The following is a 23,567-nucleotide window of genomic DNA, read 5'->3' as shown; positions in this document are numbered from 1 at the left end:
ACACACACACACACACACACACACACACACACACAAACATATGTACACACACTATCAAGAAGCCCTTACCAATTCTCGATCAACCATTTCTGACAGCTGACCTAAAATGTCCCCCATCTTAAAAACGACTTTGTTTAAAGAGTAATTCCACTTCTCTCAGTGCTGCTGTCATTTTGCTCTTTGGCCTGAGAGTATTTTATGGCCTTGAGTAAATGGCATAACATGGTTTGGTTCTCTGGAAATGCTCATATGGCCAACAGCGAAATTGAGCCGGCGCTAAAGCTAAATGAATGGGAATCACAGCGACAGGGCATTTCAATTACTCCCTCCATGAGTCCAGCAGGGTCACCTTCTCGGCCCGATCATTACCGCCTGCCCTGCACTCACTTCAAGCACACAATCACACACACATGACCTGTTCATCAATGTCCAATGTATTTTTCCCCCCAAATTCACTCCCTCCATTTTCTTTTGTCCCTCAGCGTGTTGGATGACGAGGCCATTTAGGCCGCCGTCGCTGCTGCCTAGTCCTGTCAGCTGAGTCCATTTAGCAGCTGCAACAGCTGCGACCCCACCCACCCAATCCTCACCACTCTCACCCTGAGCACTCCTACCCAACCTAGGCTGATGGTTGAAAAGCAGCTGGTCCTACTAGCCATGATAACAAGAGCATGAAAAATGATTTCCATGCATAGCTGTAAAACAATAGACCCCAGCAGGTTGAGGTGAATGTTTCAGGAAATGTTCCTTTTGTTTTATTGGTAAAGAGAGGATGCATTAAAATGAAATCGAACCATCAAATCAAAGCAGTTAGTGCACCAGAGTGTTAGTCAAATTGATTCTGACCAGAAACCCCTGTATTACATATTAGCATTACATGATAATCTTGGCATTTTTTATAGCAAAACTCAAGAAAACTAATTACTAGCTGGGCACTGGGCACAGATAACACTAATAAAATCCACAAGTCACTTTGATGCATTACAGGAAGATCATAGGCTTGTTATTAGTATAGATCATCACTGTCACTACATGCAAAACGTTGCCCAATATTGAATTAAGCTACAAAATATGAGGAACCCCCATCACCCACTCACCCCCTTCGTGCTGCTGAGAAAAAAAATAGATGAGGTTATCTGTCAAGGTGCAACATTTCACGGCTTTTTAAGCGCTCATAAATGCCCCTCCACAGTGTCTTGTCACACCCAGACGTGTTGGAAGGGGGTTGGGGTTAGGAGGGATGAGGAGAGGGTGGGGAGAGGTGTGTGTGTGTGTGTGTGTGGGGGGGGGGGGTCTAATGCTTGGCAGCGGTGCAGTCTATGGCCAATATGACCGTGGGCCCCACATGCAGCAGTGGGACAGCACAGGAGGCACTCATTATCAGCCACACAGAGACAGGCGAGGTAAGGGGGGGCTCAAGGGGATGGGCTGTTCTGTGTGTGTGTCTGTTTTCCTGTGCTTGCGCATGTGAGTGTGTTGTAATGAAGCACATGGCCCATAACATGAGGTTGAGGATGACCGGGCCAACTAGTGGGCACCCTGTTACCACGAGCTGCAATCATGTGACAATAATATTACATGTTTAAGCTGGTCCATGATTCACGTAGCAGGGCAGGCGACACAGTACATGTGGTTAAAATATGTAACGCCTGCGCAAATAACATGGAGGTAGATCTCAAACGGTTGTAAACTAATACATTATATGAATAGGTACATGAACAGAGATGCCACCGAGCTGTTGTTGGAGGAGGAAACTCAACAGATTGCTTTGGGGTTTTCTTGTTCTTATTGTGGGTTGCTGACAGCTACACTTTTTTTTTAATGTGACACTGAAGCTCTGTGGGACTTTTCCATACATGTGCTGATATGGCTTGCATTTTCATTACAACAAGGTAAGTATCATACAACAAGTATCATTAATATTTCAACTTTAACTATCTTTTGCAGGCACAGTCTTTTCACATAGAAGCCCTTTACCCCTGTAAACCCAGCTAACCTGGTGCTACAGAAACGCCACAAGTTTTGCACAGACAGGGATGAAGCCAGTCTATTGCGAATCCAAACATGTGTGCACATCCACACACACACTAACTCTCACACAGACAAACTTCTCCTCATTTGCGTGTAAATCCTTCCAATCTCCAGGCATGGGGAGTGTTCACCTATGTGTGGCTCAGCAGCAGGTTCCCATCCCATTTCTGAGCTGGAGCTGCGGCTCCGGCTGTGCTCACCCACCCAGCAACCTTGAGGTTAATCCACCGCAAACCTCCCCTGGCATGCCATGTTGGCCCCGTGTGTGTATATGGGAGAGTCCGTGTGTTTTTCTGCCAATTTTTTCATCTATGCGTTTCATCTCGGCAAATCCTGATGGGATACACACATGACTCCCCCGACCCCTGACAACTTGCAGACCAAACTCAGCAGAGTATGGACTCTATAAATCTCTGGGAATTAAAGGAACATTGCGGCTCCCCAGCTCTTGGATTCTCCGCCTTGAAAGTGCATGTATCGAATAGGACTGATTGGTGGTGAGAGAGACATCCTTCAAACAAAGAATCCAGCTTAGTATCACCAAAATCCACCCTCAGTTGGTGATTTGGGATAGAAGGGGGATGGCAGATTTATATGAGGGATACATTTTGGACATTTTTTTTTCTACCAATGGCACAATGGCATCCCCCACAAATCCTCCACAGTCCAGCCTGCTGAGGAGTCCTTGGTGCAAGACAATGATTTGTTTCCTAGACCAGGGTGCCGTCTCGTAGCCGTCCCTGACTTTTAACCCCCTGTGCTTATAAGCCAGAAAAAACAATTTCCAGGAATGGATCGATACTATCACATTATCAAAAAGCTGTGTTTAAGATTTATTTCTCATTCTCTTAAGTCTCTTACTGTGCACTGATGATAAACAGTGAAGGCTCATGACCTCTGAGGAGGAGAGTTATGTTAAATGGAGTACAGTCAAGGTGAATGGCCATTTCCTGGTCAGCATTTCAAATCAATCAACTTAATGAAGCTGTGTATTTATTGGCTTGTCTATCGCAACTGGAGGATTTCAGGCAGAAAAATGTATTTTTGATGAACAAAGAAAAGTGCATATGTATGCCTTGCTCGAGGCCACTGTGATGTAAAAGACAGGGTATACAGACACATCACATTTCTTCAAATTAACCCAGCTTTTTCATGAAATATTCAAACTGTTTGACGATACTTAATTCAGCTTGAGTGGCTCCCCCTCCTCATAAAGCTGAATAAATTATCAGGTGAAGCCATTTGTGCGTGATTGACAGGCTTGCAAAAACAGCTTTGTGCCCTATTGACAAAGAAAGATCTGTCAGCAGAAACATAGAGACACATTGGAGTAGATTTTTAGAGCAACACTTTTGCTTTAGATGGAAATGTGCCATGCCTTTAGAAACTGAGGAATAGAGGAGATGAAACAGCATTTTGAATGGAGCTGTTTGGCAATAACAAGGCAGAGGAGAGACTCAGAGAGAGAAAAAATCTGGACTGCATGCTAAGAAGGGACAAGGTAGGGTGGGGGGAGCAGGGGAGTGCAAACATCCACATCCATATGCTCACTTAGTCTGATTATAATTCAAGCAGTATGTCTATCGATATATGTGATATAGCATATAGGCGTGGAGTAGGCGCATGTGCAAGTGTTTGTTGCTACGTAAAAAGAAAGTACCTCCCCACCCGAAACAAATCTATGGAGAACATAGATATATATATGGCTGGTGTGCAGGGTTAAACAAGGAGAAGTGTTGCAGAGGTAATGTATGCATGGCAATGCAGAAGACGGCCAAGAAACGATGACAAACCCCCACCCCATCACCTTCTACCAAAAACAGCCACCCCAGGACCCCGAGGGCCCCCAACAACAATACCATTACAGAGGTGGTCAGGCTCCTGTGTGTGGTCAGCTAATAAAGCAATTGTCTGGCCCTGAAAAGAGGATTACTTTAATCTAGTAATGGCCGACGTCGTGTGGCCTATAGCAGCGGGGTAAGAGGGTCGCTGAGAACTGCTGAGAAGCCCATTGTAAAACAACTGAAGCGCCCCCGGTCCACCCCGCAACACCCCACCGCCCACCTGCCCCGAATTGCCCTCAGCTGACCCTCTGGCCTAATCAAGGCTACTGTAGTTCACCCATCTGGAAAACCAGAAACACTCTTTAACTCCATCTCAAGGGGACCTGGGTGGACAGAGGCACCTATAGACAATGGGTGCTCCCACCCAACACGAACACACTCACACAAAACCCATTAATTATTGACTGCTGCAGTGGGGTGGTGGCAATGAGCACCTTCAAGAATTCCACTCCAACAATAAGGCAATTCAAGTGAAATGTTAACAGGGTGATTTAGGTCGTGTTCAGACTTAGCACAATGTCTTGAAGCACATCATTCATTTCAATAAGACCACTGCACTGGCAAATAAAAATCAGGGTTGCCAAGCATAAAAAATGTTGCAATGTAATGCAAAGTATTCATGAATGCCCATACCAAGTAGAATATTTTGTAACTATGTTGTACCTCGCTGTCTTTGAGAGGGAGAAGAAAAATTGTGTGATTAGTGCAGCGTTGACGGTGTGGGAGGACACAACTGCGAGTTTCATCGTTGGGTCCTTGAATTCCGACTGGGTAGCACTCGGTTTATGGCTCCTGGCTTGAGAGCAACAACTCTTCTCCTCTCATAACTAGTTTGCAAATAATTTTTCCTTCCTGCTGGGCTGGTGCAGTCTGCTGGAAGCACAATGCTGTTTTGAGTCTCAGCTTAGCCTTTATAAGACTGTCTGTTTTACCATGACACCAAATGTGTCATGTAATTGATTGTACATTGATTGTAAAAAGCTTAACAATAATGTAACAATGCTGTTTACAAGCCTATACCTCACCCCACCCCAACATGGCCCATCGCATATGTCCTTAACCCAGTGCTATTCTAAATCTTAGCGCTTGCATGTTGTGTGGTTGCATAGTATGATACTGGATTTGCAGCCAGTGTTCATACAAGCTTGCTCTGTTATCGGTGGAATAACACCAGACATGCCTGCTGGGAGATGGATGGTTAAAAGCTAAACACAGACACAGAGAACCCCGACAGTTTCTTGTACGTCTGTGGGCAGTTTTCTGTGCTGTCTCACCATCTTGTAAGTCCTGTCAATTTTCTCAGCAGCGTGTCTTGTTGTTTGCACACACACAGCCCTGTCATTTGCTGTCTGTGTGCAGTTTCATTGTTAGGTTGGTGAATCTGCCTCTGTCCACTTTTCCCCGCAGGTCACCTCGGCGGTGAAGAAGGTGAATTGTCTCTCTGACATCAGCGTCTTCCTGTTGGAGGTGAGCCAGTCCACCCCAGTCAGCCTTCCCTGACTGGTAGCGCAACGGATGCCGCAGTTCTTTCTGTCAAACGTGCGCAAATGTGTTCACATAGCTGGAGCAGATGGTCAGGCCTTGTATCCTGCCTCGTGCCCAGCACACTTTTTACCCTGTTAGTGTGCCATGCCTGTTTATACCCCGGCAATGAAAGGGGAGGAGGTGGCGGTGGAGGGGTGCGACTGGGGGGGAGGGAAGAGCAACAGTTCCAATTTTCCACCCTGTCAACAAACTCTAAAAACAGATGGATCTTGGAGCAGAAATCCATTTAGCTCCACTTGAATGACTTAAGCCCCTGTTCTCTGACCTTTTCTAACTCGGAGGTGGGAGCACGTCTTAAGGAGAAATGAATCTTGTACAAATACACATGAGTGGAAATCAATAAGCATTTTCCACAGCTGTTGGCCCTAGTATTTACCATTTTCAGTTGGGTCAAATATACCTAAATCCCCCTGAAATAACCTTTTTTACTGCAAAGAGCTTAGGGCTGGTGTTACTTTGGCCATACCAAATACTCACAGGTGAACACTTCTGTCAATAGAAAAGTTCCATAGGTCATTTTAAGTGAGAAACTGCCTTTAAAAAAAACTGCCACATTTTTTAACAGTCAGAGAATTGGAAAGATGAGATTAGACTGACAACAACACCTGTGACGCAAGAGATTAAAGATGTACACACTAAAAGCACATCCAACAAGGGTGACATTACGGATCACGCAATCTCTACTGTTAAACATGCTCTCATTGTTCAAGAGGATGCTCTTGATATGAGAGTAGCAAACAGTCCTCAACATAAAAGGGAAGAACATAAGCCCCTTATTTACATGCAGAGGGGGAACTGTGTCAATTAACATAATGCTAATTTAACATTTACCACCAGTGATTTGGAATATGCTGATATTTTCTGCCACTCTAATATTAATTTTCCACCTAGTGCTTGCAAGTTGCTGCATTATGAGGTGAAAATGTTGCTCAAAATGTCTCGTTAGAAACCAGTCCTTCGTCAAATTACGCTGTACACCTAAGATTTAGCTTGAGGGTGGTATCAATGAGAAGACATCCAATTACTGAACTGAGTTGTCCAGTTCCTGGATTGAATTAGCCTGTGATTAGAATGAGCTGCCAACTAACCAAAATGACCAGAAGATCTCATGCAGCCACTAGAATACATTTTTAATGATTAAAATGAGATGGCAAAATCTAGAATTACAAAAGCTATGAAATGTCAAAGTACCCCAGTCAACTGTCTTGCAGCTACTGTACACCGAGCTGTCCTCTGAATAGGATGAGCTCATAAATAACCGAAATCTGTTGTTCAATAAACTAGATGATTTTCCCAATAACTCTACTGATTGGCTCAATAACAAGCCCAAAAAACAGTGCAAAAACCTCGACGAGGTGAGTAAAGAACCTTTTGATTCTTAACAGGCTTTATTTGGTGGTTATTCACTCTTAACACTGATGTTCCTGCTTTGTAACAACACTTGCAACTTGCAGATGCTTCTCCCTCTGTTCTTTAATGCCCTCCCTTTTAGCTGCTCTGTAATGACACGCTGATTGCATTGAATTGATCTGCTTGAACCGTGTATCGATTTGCGTTGGCCTCTCGTGCTCACTGTCTGTCAGTAACGACGCCCGAAACTCCCCAGATGTATCAGTCTCCTGTGTTATTTGTGATGAGTTGATGGATTTGTTTTGAGCTGGTCCCTCTGCAACGCCTGTACTCCTCGAGTACAACTTTCTGCCATTTGCCATCGCTGACAGTCTGTTCTCTATCATGATGCCCCCTCATGCCTCCTAGGGGCATGTTCAGACTGACATTAAAAGTGCAACAGAAAACACAGGCTGTTCAATACTTTGAATGGGGCTGCTGCATTGGCACAGCAGGAGCGATGCTGCAGAGGGCTCTGGCTCAGAAATGAATAGCAGTCAAGGAAAAAGTTTATTTTTGTTCAACTTTTGCCACTGTGCAGTGCGCTATCTGACAACATACTACACATACTAACTACTTGCAGTACAAATCATGTGTGGAACTCAATGCAGTATGTTTACCTTACCAACATTGATACTGCTTTCACGTTGGACAATAAAAAGCACTAACATCCATTAACATTAGTCATTACTGTACAGTGTTTATTGGCTCCAGCTCTGATCAGCTGGGATGAAAATTAAAGTTTAAGTTTAGGGTTTAAGTAATAGCATATACACACATGCCAAGTTGGGTGTAAAAACTATGATAACTTTCTAGTTAGAAGCCTGCCCAACAGCAGTATAAACAGCTATGCAGTGTCTTTGTGTCTGATGGAGCTTAAAACTAGACTTCCTGGTTCATATTTCTTTCTCTTAATCTCTACCCTCAAGCAACACACCCACACAGCCTGTTGTCTAGTTTAGCCAGAGGGCTATTGTTGGCCTCACTGAACCAAAACAGGGGGTCATTTGCATCCTACAAGACCATGACTAATGACTCTCAATTAATTACATCATTAATCAGGACAATCAATTTGGCTCAACATCCTTAAAATGTGAAAAACGAGTAAATTAGACCTGTTCTGACTTTCTTGGCATTAAAATCAGCTAAAAGCAAATGGCAATGCATTGCAAAAATGTTTAATGCTACCTTACGACAAGAGGGTAGGGTAATGACCGGTAAATTCATGAAGCATAAATACTGTGTGTATTTAGCCCCCTGTTTCGCTATCTATATGGAAAGTGGCACCTGAAAAGTAGTTCAGTCCAATACAACACCAAACACTGCTGCTATAAAAATAACCTTAAAGTTGAATAACTTTCATTTGGTGTCAGTCTCGATAAAACAATATCAACCCAACACATATTTTGAGACCGTGTTTTGAAAAGTATGTGTTGCCTTCCATGTGTATATTTCAAGATTCTTTTTTCAGGATTCAATGATTGTGTAGCCTATAAAATGTCGAAATTGTTTGAAAAATGCTTATCACAATTTCCCAGAGCGCAAAGTGGCATCTACAAATTGTTTCTTTTGTCCAACCAACAGTCCAAAGTCCAAATAATCCCCATTTACGTGGTAAATTACAAAGAAAGGTGCGAGGGCTCACATTTGAGCAGCTGGATCCAGCAAACGTTGCTGACATTCCCTTGAAAAATGACTGAAATGATGAATTGACTATGAAAATAGTTGGCAGTTGAGAATGGATTACTTGACTAATCCTTGGAGCTCTAGTAAATTCAAACACTAGGTACAGGAATTGACCATCCAGGACCGTCATTTAGCACAGTGTGTCTGGCAGTGCAGCTCCTGTGATCAGCGGTTCAGAGAGATAATGGAGCATGATTGGACACAACGGTTGGAGCAAGGGACCTTTATTGTTCCTTATAGTTCCTGTGGCTCCTGCGCTACACTGTCGTTAAGGGGGGGGGTAAAGCTCTTCCTCGTACCACCTGTTGTCAACGCCTCTCCCCTCTGAACCACCCCCACCCCAGTGCCTCATCCTTCTGCCTTTGTCCCACTGACCCTTTATGACACACACAAAACACCCACACACACTCGTCACTGGTCGCACTCGCCCTTAGTATGGTCTAATTAATTCATTGCTATCCTCTGGAGGAGGGTTTGGCTGGTGGGTCTGGCTCAATGACCGGCAGACGGACGGATCATACAGAGGGGGTTAAGCCAGATCGAGGCCCGTGGCCTCACTCTGGCCATCTGATCCCCCTCTTTTAAGAGCAGAATGGCCACTGGCTCTGTGTTCCACAAGGCTGGGACCTGCAATCCCATTAGTGAAGCATGAGCACACCTCAGAGCTCACACAGATACATACACACAAACACGGAGAGGAGAGCTGTTATCATCACGCAACTGAGAATGTCACTGCTGAAGAGTGCAGGATGAGAGATGATGGCGTCTCTGTAAGACTTCCTCTTGGCTCAGTGGACTGCAGAGTATATCGACACGATGAAGCAAGATAACACAAAGCTCCTGATGTTAGCCATTTAAGCAGCAGTCATTTTGGGATTTGACTCACTGAGGATAAGAAGTTCCATAGTTTCATTGCATTATTCTTATTTAGAACTAATTATGACCGCAGTCAGCCCTGGTTTCTGATTGGACAAAAGGTGTAACTCGTCCTGTGCTTGTTACTGTAGATACTTTAGTTTATATTATTAGTTATAGTGTTTAATACACTTCTGTTCTTACTGTGCTTATCATACCTGTGTAGCATGTGTAGTACTTGGCAAACCTGTTTGCTATCTTCACAAATGAACCTGATCGGACAGCTGGTGGAATCATTATCAGGCAAACTCCTACTCCTGACATTTAGTCCCGAGGGTAAAGGCTTTCAGCTTTGTTTCAACATTTTCACAATGACATCCTTTTCTTCCCACGATAAAGATCTTTTCATTCATGGCACAGCATCACGGCAGCTTGATTTGAAACCCTATTTACCTGGTGCTCAGAGCAGAACTATGCAATCTCACACTTCTGAGATTCATAATTCTAAAAAGGGGAACAGAGCAACTGAAAGCGGTTCAGTGGTCACTTAGCCCTACTCTGCAGGTACTTGTGCAGTCTGTTAAGATGTACGGATCAGTGTGACTGCACTCCGCCGTGTATGACAGCATGCACCACAGAGCTCCAATCACAACCCATATGGCTTCAGACCACTGGGGTTAATAACAAGGACAGAGGGCAGCTCGAGGAGAGCCTGGACAGTGGAGGGAGGGGGGTAGCGGGGGATGGGGGGGTAGGGTAGGGGGCCGGGGGTTGACTTTATCTGCTTTATCAGAGCCAAGCAGCCTACTTCTCTCCCACTATAACTCTTTCCTAACACCAAACCCTTCCAATCCTTTCCCCATTTCCAAATCCATAAACCCTTAAATGCATTTTCCTGCACAGGGGTCTCAGTGATGAAAAAACCTTGTGACAGGTGTGTGTGTGTGTGTGTGTGTGTGTGTGTGTGTGTGTGTGCGTGTGTGTGTGTGTGTGTGCGCGCGCGCATGTGTGTGTGTGTTTGTAGGAGACAGAAAGAGAAAGGAGGATCCAAGTTGTGACAGTGCTGTTCAGCTGTTTCTCCCACACTGGTGTCTAGGATTACTACGGGTGAGAAAGTTGTCCCAGACTACCGTTATAAAGACTTACTGATGTACACACCCACCCACACACACACACAAGAACAGATTCACACAAAGGCAGAGGAAGACAGGAGCTTCATCACACCTTCACCTGTTCATTCCCCAAATTCCACAAGGCAGCTGCCATTTCGAACCTTCAAGGCTTCACCTCTAAACAACCTTTAGAAAAAGGGGTAGGCGGTTGATTTGGGGGGTATAAAACCCTTAGAGTTAACCCCAGTCAGTTTTATTCGAAACACCTCCGACTCCACCCCCCAGCATCCCAGAAAAAGCCCCTCTTCCCCTCCTCTGTTGGCTTGAATATTCATGAGCCATAAAGCCAGGCGGTGGAGACGTAGCAGGCATAATAAAAACGTCAGAGGTATAAAACACTCAAAGAAAAAGCCGCCAGGAGCTTGGGCAAGTCGCTCTGAATGTCAAATCCCCACCCAGGGGTGTCTGGCCTGTTAGGTCTATTGTGCTTGACTGACTTTTATGCATCTGACATGAATTGGCCTCTGCTCTCGGCACGTACTTTGTAGACCGTATTTTCAGGATCAAAGAATCTCCTCTAATGCGTGAAATCGGATGGGATCGTGGCGCAAAACTCACTTTTTGGAAGGAACCTTTCAGTGAAGTGGTATGCGATCTGTTCTCAATGCAAGAAAATGGAATGTGCTGGAAAAAGTGCAATTAAAGGGTTTTTCTTTAAGGCTTATTGCTGAATGACAGCACGGGCATGAATATAACTCAATGAAGCTTTTAGCAGAAAACATTTCCTTCAGATCCCACCTTTGCCATAGAATCTTTAAAGCTCTCAGAGTTAATGTAATGTGATATTCTACCTGTTCCTCTTTAATAGGTAATAATATACTGTATTAATGTGTGAGCTGCCAGCTTCATTGTGTCTGAGGTTAAGCAATGTGCTCCTACTGAGGCCTGAAAAGACAGTCCATGTATCAGACATTCATTCATCAAACATGTCATTAATAATAAGTGGAAACTGTTACTGAGTTAACTAAGCAGAGCCTTCTCTAATGAGTTATTGAGTGCCTAATTGTCTGTAGGAATGTTTGCAATGGCATGCAAACCCCTGAGAAATAAGGACTGAGAACCATTAGGTTGATCCCCAAAAATATCTAAAAATTAAACCTAACATTACAACTAATGATTATGAAAATTATTTTTGACGGCTTCTCTCCTTTACAATAAATTGTATATTTTCTTTACAGATCGAAATACAATCTAAAAATGCATGCAAACATCTATAAGTAACCGTGCTGATGATTTACAATAAATCATACTGCAGTGATATCTACCCATCAAACTATTTCCAAATACATGTTACACATTTGTTATGACTAAACCACTGGATATTTTAAGGACACCTAGGGAGAATTTGCCAGCCATGTTTGAGGTGACAGAAAAATGACAATGTTGACGGGAGGTCAGAACATCTCCAGCTGTGTTTGTGGCGACTGTGACAGAGATTCTAAAGCCGGGACATGACCTTTTTCTAACCCCAACCAAGTGGTTTTTGTGCTTAAACCAAAACAGATCATAAGCACAGCGTTATAACAAGATAAGAAGATAGAAAAGGTACATTGCTACATGCAACATTTATTCTGGGTGGGTTGCCAACAGGTCAATTTGAAAACATTTTCCCACTGGCCATCACACTCTGATGATATTGCAAGTTCCAGTGAGAGGTGTTAGAAATATGAGTGTGGGTTGATAATAATGCAGAGGTCGTATGAAATACTTCTTTTCAGCACTGGGATATAGCAGAATGGACTGAAAACCAACTACAGCAGATGTTCTCTGTCAGCAAAGAATCTACAAACATTTTACAGCCAGCTTTTAAGCCTGCACAGGGTGTTTGATCTACAGAAGACAGATTTCGGGTGGAGTATCACTTTAAAGCTAAAAATCCATAACTCTGTGCGCTTTCAAACTTCAGCTAAGGTGAGGGAGTATCGTGTGTTATTTGTTTGACCTCTAAGGACTCCTTTATCAATTCTGTGTGAGTAAATGTCTAGACAAGCCGTCTGTAGTTTCGAAAGCTCTGCGCTCTTGTCGCCCTTCCACAAAGAAATAAACCATATGGCACTGAACACTACAAAATCAGCTACTCTGCGGACAAACTCTAAAGTCAGGTATATTAGACAACCCCGCAAAAGTCTGCCCCCTTCATCCATATCGCAAGTTCAGTGGCCTCCGACACCCAGCCTGCTCCTCAGCCTACAGCAGATGGACTGTGAGGGGTTAAAACCTTCCACCCTTCCCACAGTGTTGGCTCCCACCCTGATACCAAATATACTCACCAACACACAGTGCAGCCCCGTCTCAGTTTGCCCCCAGTGCTTCCAAGTCACAGGCTGGGGAGCAAAAAATGACACCGTGCCACAAAGTGCCATCTTGCACCTCCTCTACTGCCATGCTGAGCCCCCTGGCAGCTCCAGGCGGGTTTATTTGCCTGTGGCCTTATCTCCGGCGCCACTGGTGCCATGCAGAGGGGGCTGGCAGGAGCTGGCACTGACTTGGCTTTGGCACTGGCCCCTGTTTGTTCTATATAACCTCTCTCTCTCTCTCTCTGTCTCTGTCTCTGGAGGCAATACTCCAAAAGTGTGTTTGTGGGTTTGGGTGGGTGCACAGGCAGATGCGTATGCCAGAAAACATGGGTAAAACACACACTTGCAGTTTTTCTACACCTGTCTCAAGGGGAAAAAAAATAATAATGAGAATAGAGTGGCTTTTTTTGTTTTGGTTTTGGGAAAGTGCACGTCATGAAGTCATCTAAAACTTCTTTGGAACTCAAAAGGAGAACTCAAAACTGGCACAGTGCAAAGACGCAGTGGAGAAAAACATTGGGGATTATTCATGGGGAGTGAGAGACTGCTAGCGTTTGCTGCTGCTCTATTCCTTTTGCTCTTTACCATAATCAGTTCTGTGAAAAGCGATTTACAACACCTCCACCGATTCTACTCGCTGGCTCCCGTTTACGGCTTATATCACAAATATCCCGCAGCTTTTGATGTTGATACCTAAGCGAGCAAGAGCAAGGTAAAAGGCAATTCTTCATGCTGCTTGAGGAACACTTTTAGGAAAGGTGACGGACACGCTGCGCAGATCCCAGCTGTTTAAAGAGGATAGAGAATGATTCATGGGCTGCTTTTCTGTGGAGGCAGTCAGGGGAAATCCAGCCTGATTATTAAGTTAGGGGCTGGAGCCTTTCAGAAAAACACGATGCCCGAGCAGAAGGTGTTTGACAGCAGTCTAGAGTTTCACAGATTTTTTTTTTTTACGAGGAATGGAGATGTTTTTTTCTTTTACCCTGTTCAGCTGGTTTGTATTAGTCAGTGTGATGAGAAATTCCTAAGATGGTTTCAGTTTTATTGGGTGGATGATATTAGGAGAGGCCAGAGTGAAGGGATTAAAGGAAATATTTAAATTTTCACTGGTGTTTCTGACAAAGCTGCTGGCAGTGTGCTGTCAGGACTTATTTTTGTCTGAATTAGTAGATAGGCAAGGAAAACAGAGGCAAAAGTTCATTTTGCATTTAGCATTTCATTTGTGTGACAACAGAAATGCCCCCACCGGGTGTAGCTCAGGGGTAGAGCCGACGTCTTGTTATCAGAAGGTCGCTAGTTTGATTCCCCTGGTCTGCATGTCAAAGTGCCCTTGGGCAAAAACATTGAACCCCAAAAACTGCTCCTCATGTGCTGGTCAGCACCTTGCATGGCAGCCACCACCATCACCATCAGTGTATGAATACATGTATGAATTACTGTAAGCTGCTGTGGACAAAAGTGCCAGCTAAATGCCCTGAATGTAAATGTAAACTAAATATAGTTCCAGTCATTTCTTTCTGCAGAAGTTAATCAGCAGCACCTGATTTGAAGCTCATTCTGAAAGCTAAGAAAACAACCACAAGTGTGGTAAAGAGCAACCAAAAGTCATACTTGGGTAGAAGTAAAGATATTAAGTAAGAGTATTGTGCTGGTAACAGTAGAAGTCACCCATACAAATAGTACTTGAGTAAAACTTTAAAAGTATTACATGTAAAAAAAACTAAATATTAAGCATCATTATTATTTTTTCTGGCAATGAATGCACTTAAGTATCAAAGGTTAATGTAAAAGTATATTACATACATAATCACATACTGTATTCTATGGGTAGAATTTTTATCAGCCTGATCAGACATTCTGATTAGCATTAGCAATTTTCTGATATTTGGCTGCTTTTTTTTGGCAGCTGAAATGAATCAATTTAAAAAGTAAATGTACGCCCTCAACTATATTTCTATTCATATACACTACCTACATTTCCCTGCATTATCTGCTACTGCTGTCAAAACAAAGTTAGACCTTGCAGTGAGCTTCTAACGCTGAGGGTGATGGCCTCATTTAACAGCAAATATTTAATTGGCCCTATCTGCATTTCATTAAAGGGCCACTGATCACAAGCAGCCCTGCTATAGAGAGAGAAAAAAACTCCAAGAAGTGTCTGCTAGGAACTGTCTGACAGGAGTTTGTTGTATTTTAAGGAACCAACATCTGCTCATGAGAAGCTGCCAGCCGACAGTGGCCCGTCCTCTCCTTTCCTCCCCCTCCCCGCAAGAACGTGTTTTTTAGCTTTCCTGTCCAGTGGCGACAACTGTTATCTTTTTGCAGGAGCTAGCTGTCATCCATCTACATTAACAGGCCTGGCCACAACACGACAGGGGCCAGGCTCTCTGGAGCGGGAGAAGATAGGATGCGATGTCGGAGGCTGTAGAAGAGGATTGGGGCTGGGGGGGGGGGGGGGGGATCTCGGGCTGCCAGGAGATCTGACACCAAGGTCAGGGGTGGCGTCTTAAGTTAACCCAGCCGAGTGATGGTGATGATAAGAGACCAGAGAGTACTTTAAAGCTGTCTCTGCACGTCTCTGCAAGCTACAGTGCAGCTAGCTAACATTATTACTTGTGAAATCTATCTGTGATTTAATTCATTTCTTATTACCGGAATTACACAACACATAACACGATGTTTGACACCTGATACATGGAACAAGTGCTGGACTATCAAAGCAATCTTTTCTTGGCTATGCACAGACCGCGGCCCTTTTGTTTTCTCTCTGTGTGATGTTTTTTTTTTCCCGACTCCCAAGTCTCGGGAACAAGTGTCTCTAAAGTCTGTAAAACAGTCAGGCTCATTTTAGTCTACTCACATGTAATCTTCATGGGCAGTGCTATGAGTGTGAATTCATTTATAATCATAAAAATGTGAATGTCTTTGTAGCGTTACATGTTATCTGTCTACACTTTTCAAATTCCCATGTGCCTGCCATGCATAAGTACAGAACAGCATTCAATTCCTGTCTTTGGTCCAGTCACACCTACATCTGCACACACACACACACACACACACACACACACACACACACGCACACATCCATACACACACAAGCACTCAAGTATGAATAGCAAAAAATCAGAAACACTTACTTGCCACCTCCAGCGATGCATTGCGACTCACTGCCTCGCCCAGGTAGTTACGCGCCACACAAACGTAGACACCTTCATCGGGTTTGCTTCGTCTTCCGTGTACAATTCTTAAGAAGAAGAGGGAGCCGCTTGGTAAGAGCATCCGGTGGGATCGAGGGTCCTCTCGATCCGTCTCGACCCGCTCCCCATCCTTGTACCATTCCACCATTGGGGTGGGCCGCCCCTCTGCCTTGCAGTTGAGGGTGGCCGGCTCCCCCTTCGACACGATCAGATCAGACGGGTGTTCTATGATCCGTGGAGGCGCATCCTCTAACCTGGGTCTGGATCCTGGAGAAAGGACAACGCAGGGGAGAGAGGGGTTAACGTTTGGTTTATCGAAGGGCAGCAAATTGGATGCATTCTTTTAACATATGGCGCTGCAACGATTAGTTGATTAATCAATTAACTGCTTGGTTGCCAACTACTTTGATAACAGATACATCGTTTTGAGTCCAAATCTCACCTTCTCAAATGTGAATATTTTCTGGTTTCTTTACTCCTCTATGACGGCAATATGTTTGGGTTGTGTACAAATCAAGACATTTCATGATGTTATGGCTTTGGAGGAATATGATTTTAAAATATGAGTATTAGGTGGCAGCAACAGGACTGAGGCTTTGGTTATTATTAAGTAAGAAGTAAGAAAACTTATCACTACACCAGAGCCACCGCATACGATTCATTTAAACCATTCTCAGACTCTGGATATTAAGAGTGTGGCTGGAGAGGACTACATTTAACACTTTAACATTCTGACCACTGCACACAAGAGGCATGTGGGCGGCACGACTTACAAAAATTCAGCTGCCCTCTCTCTGAACGTCTCAAGCTGGGTGCGTTAACCGGCCGCAGAAAAAAACCACACTATTCAATAACCAACAAGATGGCTGTGTGAAACGAGCATGCAATGTAATTGCTCGCCAGCTACATTTAGAGTATAAATCAAGAGGACGTGTGAAATTACATGCTCTAAATTCTGCATCCATCAAACCAAAACCAAATTCTCCAGCACCAAAGGGAGCAGCATGAGAAGGGGGGAATGTAGTAGAACTGTGCTCATCAGAAGCTCATGGGGATGAGGGGTGACTGATCTACTGAGATATTCAGATCTCAAAGATATACAACCACACACACACACACACACACACACACACACACACACACACACACACACACACACACATTGCTTGGTTGAAGTTTCAGCAGATTCCTCATCAGTATAAACGTATTGTGTTTCTGGTCAGTGTTATGCAGTCTGCAGACTCTCTGTGCTTCTTTTCAAAGACTGATTGAAAGAAATAATTTAAGACAGAGGCAGGAGCAGACAGAGATGGAGGCGAGGTAATTCCCACAGGTTTTTTTTTTTTTTTGAAAGCTTTAAAAAGACTTTTTTTTTCCCCCCTCTATCTTTCCTCCTTGTCCTCCAATTTGAATGACAGCATGTTGGCGGTACAATTATGTATGAAAAGCAATAACACAAACTCAAGCACCATGAGGCACAAGTGAAATTTGCCCCTGGAGAGCTTATGAAAGAGCAACAACAGGAGGTGCGTCGTGCCACTGTTTTTCAGAATAACAGGGTTTTGTTCCAGCGATGATTGTTGCAGCACTCATGACTGTGCAACGGGAGTATTTCTGATTTGTCTTGCTTTCCCACTCAGCCAGGGAGCTTTGCTGGTTTTTTTTTGTTTTTTTTCTTACACTAAATCAATGTTTCACTGTCTGTAGGATTGCTTGGTTTAGCCATGCTATATGGTGGAGCATTATGCAACTTTGTGTTTTCAGAACATTAACAGCAGGGTCTGCCTCTGCACATGGAACACAGAAAAACATAGAATTTGCTTTGCTCAGTGTTTTGTAGCTCCTGCATTACAAAGAAGCCAGTTTCACTGCTATTGTTCCGGTCTTGTAGAATAACTCATTGGTTGGTTAAAGTTTAAACGTGATATGTTCAAACAGGAATTAAAACTAACTCGCGGTGACACTGACTCTTTGCATCACAGATGATCAGGTAGGCAGGAGCCTGTTGCAGTCTGGGTAAAATCTCAACCTTCCAGGATGTGATCAAGACGTCAACTTGATTCCTGTGGTCTTCCTGCTTTGGAGGAAGATAACTGACTATGTCTGCAGCACAAGCTACACCACTGGAAACCATGTAATCAGGCCCAATATAAGCAGAGGGGTCATTATGGTTCTTCCCACAGGTGCACGAATGAGAAGGAGTTCAAAGGTTCAGGCTTTGCTGATAACAGCTGATAAGAAAAGCAGTCAAAATTCCTGCCCTCAAAGTGACAAATCCTCCATAAGGTTTTTTGGGGGGGATTAAGAACTCAACTAAAGTGCTCTCGGCTGATGGGAATACAGAGTGCCGTCTGATGGCCCTACTTTCAATGCAATTACATTCACAAAGATGGAGAAATAGGAGGCTCTCAATAGGAGGAAATGGTACCGAAGCTTTGAAGTTGTGTCAAGTCAGAATCAAATAGCAGCTGGATAGATGTCTGACATCTACTCTCAAGCACTGAGAATGTGATGAGACATACTTTTAAAGGTTACATTACACTGCCATTAATGGAAAGAACACATTACTGCAGTGTCTTTTCTCTGTCTCTTTCTTAAAATGAAAGTTTATAGGTGAGTTTATAGGTTGCAACTGTTTAATGACATTTAATAAGCTGCTAAAAGCTAAATATATTTATCAAAATGATCCATTAATATTCCCAAAACATAAACAGTGAGTATCATTTAACAAGTGCTGCAACTGATGATATTTTTTTCATTCACGATTAATATGACAATTACTACCTCCGCCAACAAGCTGCACCCATTGGTTAGGGTTGGGTAATTGGTTTGATGGAGGATGGGTCTCGGCCCACAGTAGACCCCCATTAACTTTTGGTGCGGATACCTATAAAGTTTTTATCTTAACAATTTTGTTAATTTCTTAGGGGATAATGAATAGTCGTGATGAAAAAAATAATGGGAATTCAGGTGGCTGGTATCGATGCATGAGTAAAAAAAAGTGCACCCTTGGGACTTGGTTGATGTATGCTCTCGACTGAGTGCCATTCTAGTTTATAATTAATTCATTATTTCTAGTCTATAAAATGTCCCAAAAAATAGTGAAAAAGATCCCACTGCACTTTCCCAGAGCCCAAGGTTGCTTCTTAAAACGTCTTGTTTTTTTTTTTTTTCCGACCAACAGTCCAAAACCCAAAGCTTTTCGGTGCACACTGACACATGACGGAGAATCCTCTCATTGTAGAGGGTGGAACATTGAAATATTTCAGGACTGCCAGATGGGTACAGGGGGCTGTAGTGAGAGCTCAGCAGGACAGAGCCTTTAAGAGCTGACTCATAAATTTTACATTTCAACCTGGTTGGAGCAAGCCATGTGGAGCAAGCCAGGCTTTTTAAAGAGGAGGAGACCACCGTGTGACTGAGCTAAATATCATCAAGAGAGCATCCAAGTGCCAACCACAGAACACCGACTCTTAAAGATGATACGCCTATCACCCAAGGAAATGCAGACTTGATGAAATGAACTCTCTTCTACTGCAGACAAGCTCTGCCCTCTCACATGGATTAGATTTCCCGAGAATGATGAGACATCGTCTGAATATCACTGTAATGATGGTGATCTCTGCACAAGCTTCTTTTGTGCAGCTGCAGGCTGTACATTAGTATGACAGTACAATGGTACAGATCTGCACGTTGATACAAACTGACTGCACTGCCACAGAAGTCGAGGATATTTTGAATTTCTGAGCTGCGCAGTATTCACCGGCTCCACAGCCCGCAGTCAGTGCAGATGTATGTAACAGATAAGGGCGAGGCTGAAGGAGATGAACCCAAATCGGGTTAAATGGACAGCTGGAGTCTGGAGAGTACAACTGCTTGTCTTCACAAGTGTGTCTAATAGGAAAGTCTGGACCCTCTAAGGACCTATTAGCTCTTGCCCATGGTGTACTACAGTAGGATGGCAGCAACTCTCAAAGCTCCCTGTGAGCTAATGAAACCGCGGGGATGCTGAAAGAGTCCAGCCCGTGAGAGCCTGAGTGTGTTTGACGAGAATGGAAAAAAAAAAAAAAAAGATGAATTACTGTGTAAATTGCCATGTCAGAAGAGAGCTGTAGTACACTTGAAGGATATATGTGTGATTTATCGTAGATCCGATCGCTGCCAGTCATCAGTGGTCGTGAAAGTGTTTTTAAATCTTGCCGTCAGAGGGGACCGACTGACAGCTGACTGATGCTTCTGACAACACAAACTGACTGACACAGTGAAGGCCAAACCTGCACACGTGTGTCATACATGTGAAAACACGTGTGAATGCAGTGTCCCCCCATACTGGGCATGAGCGCTTTGGCATTGGGATGCATGATAAGGTTAAAAAAAAAAATAATAAAATAGATTGGCATTATTTTGACAGCTATAACAATTGTGACATGACTCACGATTAGTTGCAAAGATATTTTTTGCATCAGAATTTTCATTTTTGCTGAAAGCAACATTGAAATCGTGATGATGTGACATTTTGATTGATTGTTGATTTGTACCAACTAAGCGTGTTACTTTACTTTAGCTTTAGTTTCCCTTTACTGTAATGCAACCTTTAAAAATGGGAAACAAACACTGATGTCATATCGCAACAAGACGTTGATAGTCTTGTATCACCATGAAAATATTATATTGATATACTACCTGCCAGCCCTATATTAGAGGCAACTAAAGTCTGTACTAATAACATGCCTATTATAATAAGACATGTTCACTCACTCAGCTCTAGACGATTAGGATGCTTATGTTGGTCCGTTCACAACAATAGCAACCAATGAGTAAGGAAACTTTTAATACAAATAATATAGACATGAATTGCTCTAGCAGCGTAATTATTTGGTTAGTTAATCCTGTAGAGAAAAACAAAGCACCGTCTATTTGAATTAATTCTACCCAGGATTGGCTTTCCCGAGCTACAGGATGTGTCCTCACCTCACAGACTCAAAATCAAAAGGGCTCACATGGCGCACTCTGTATATCAATTCCATTTAAACATCAGGAAAAAAGCATACATACATACTACGCGAGTTGCTGTCAAACAACTTCAAAGTAGTCCGAGTGGGAATAGTGGGAAAATGGGAAGATGAGAGAATAAAAGCCTGAGAGGGTGACAGAGAAATTGTGCGTAAGACAAAAGTGCACGAAAACGAATGAGAAAATTGGACGAAAACAGCCACGGGGAGCACAAACTCCTGCTGCAATGTCCTTTCTATAATGGAGGATGGCAAAGTGCTGAGGCAGAACTTTTTTCTTCTCGTCTAGTGCGAGAAACAAGTTGCTCGGTGTGTCCCGCTGATTTAAAACGAGAAAAGAGGACCGCGGCCAAGAATCTACGGTAGAGTCCCCCAGACCTCCCCGTGCCAAGTCCACAGCCTTATTTCACCACAAACACAAGTGGGCTTTCATCCCTAAGCAGATTTACTTCCTCTGAAAAGGCAAAAGCATTAGAACAACACCCAGTAAGTCACCCACATCGCTCCACTAATCTTGACTTGCATTGAAACGCTGCTAGAATGAGGGGTTAAGATTTATCTGCGTGTGGGGGTCAGACTGTCAACACCAGTGCTCGTCACCCTGAAAGACCAACTTCAGGGTATCTGGCGGCACTAAAATAGAGTCATTTATAAAAATAAACGCTGACCTCCTCTATTTCGGTAGCAAATTCCAAGTGCATTGAAAATTACTCCGACCTAACAGCGTGATGACAATGCAGCTTCTGCAGACATGAAAACAGTTCCGCTCCAGTTTCCCAGGAATAACCCCCCGCTAAAAAGTCACAGGTCAGAAGAGCGACAGTCAACTTGTTTTGAGCATGAGATGCTGCTGCTGCTGCTGCCAAAGGGCCTTGACAGTTAATCATTAAATAAAAAGCAAAACTGAGAAAGGAAAGCAATTGAAGAATAAGACGTGAGGTGGGTGGAGAATGTAATGTTGAGTGGATATTCTGATTTTGTAATATAGAGCGCTGTGAAAAGTTCATTTCAGCATAATTCTATTTGACAAGCTGTTCGTTTTGGGCGACAGGCTGTTAAGCATTTTCTCTGCACCTCTATAGCTCCGTATGTAAATATGCACTTACCCCTGCATTTTTGCCAGACTGCATTTCACGGCCACAGACGCTATTTTCCAAACACAGATGGTATGATGCTCAGATGATGTTCTGACTCACGCAATAAATCCATAAAGAGTGCTCATTTTTGTCCGGTATCCATACAAGGCTCTATCTTGAAGTCCAACCTGATTGTTCAAACTTTCCATTTCTTTGTTATGCTGCCAACTTCACGTATCTTTCAGTTCAATTCAAAAAAAAAAAAAAAAAAAAGGAACTTGGTCTGGTTTAGGAAAATATCGTGCTTTGGTTTCAAATTTTGTTCTGGTCTCAAGAAAAACAGCTGGAGATGTCTCAAGGTCTCCTGGTCGCTGACTTAACTGCCGTGCCTCCCTGTGCTTCCACCTCCCGATATGAAAGTCAGGTCATGTATATGTGATATGACAAGAATTGTAGAAATGTCACTGTGGTGCGTATAGGTCATGATTCACATTTAAACGCATCAGCTTTTTCCCAGCATTTTTACTCGGCAGCTTCGCTCAGAGGTCAACAAAATTTCTCACACCTACTTACTAGCATCTGAAAGCCGATGCCACCCAACCCCGCCAGCACATGTAAGGTGTGTCATCACACATTTGATCACAAATACTGTTCACTATGGCCTCGCTGGGAAAAAGGACATGAAACATAGTTGGCACTTCAGCACCCATCGAGCCTTCCACCCAGACAGGGTGAGAAATTCCTTTCATTTGGCATGAAGGACTTGAAAATAAATCAGAACACTGCTATACATCAGAAGTCTGCACTCCTTATCACTCAGTGGTGAGTTGTGGTAAAAAGAAAGATTAAGCCATGCTCTGGCTTAGCAGCTAAAATTAAGGCTAAGCTGAGCTAAACCTCACACTGCACTCAAGATAACCGCCCTCCCCACCAAATTCCGCTTAATAAAAGTCACCGATGTTAATGGCGCGCAAAAGTCTTTTTTAAGCTGAAGTTCCAGTACCAATAAAAGTACCTGCCACTGTGAACTGAAAGGGCCTTATAATCTTTAAAGAAGGGCTAGAGGAGAGAGGGGCAGGGCGTGAGATAACAAAGAGAACTCATTCCTATCCCTCCCTCATCTGCAATTCCTTTTAACAGGCCGGTTTCCCTCTACAAGTGCTTGTTGTTTTACAGCTTTGTTGCCTCCTTCTCCTCTCGATTTCCAGCGAGGCCACAGGAATTGATTTGCAAATGTGCATTCAAAGTTAAATTGGCAGCAGTGAGAGAGGCAGGAGCGCTGGAGTGCTTTCTCTGCAGCCTCCTACTCTTTGACCCTGTGGGGACAACTAAATGAGGCACTTGCATGAGAATACAAAGTGGCAGCCATAAAGAGACAGCCTCCTTAATTGAGCCTGTGTTGATGCTAAGCATCTAAATGGGCAGGGTCAACTTTGCAAAAGGAAATTGGGTGTTTTTATCAT

At 43.5% G+C, this 23,567-nt stretch overlaps 1 protein-coding gene across 4 annotated transcripts in view; it reads right to left on the bottom strand.

The window, feature by feature from the left end:
* Positions 1 to 23,567, bottom strand: part of robo3 (roundabout, axon guidance receptor, homolog 3 (Drosophila)) — an 87,048-nt gene that overhangs the window by 54,814 nt on the left and 8,667 nt on the right. For all 4 annotated transcript variants that reach the window (XM_037120350.1, XM_037120351.1, XM_037120352.1 and 1 more), the window contains exon 2: positions 15,957 to 16,283. In XM_037120350.1, the coding sequence (XP_036976245.1) occupies positions 15,957 to 16,283 (327 nt within the window). The remainder of the gene's footprint in view (positions 1 to 15,956; positions 16,284 to 23,567) is intronic.

This window comes from Acanthopagrus latus, chromosome 13 (genome assembly GCF_904848185.1).
Source record: "Acanthopagrus latus isolate v.2019 chromosome 13, fAcaLat1.1, whole genome shotgun sequence".
Lineage (NCBI taxonomy): Eukaryota > Metazoa > Chordata > Actinopteri > Spariformes > Sparidae > Acanthopagrus > Acanthopagrus latus.
Note: the sequence above shows the minus strand (reverse complement) of the source record. Positions and strands in the feature narration are given on the sequence as shown.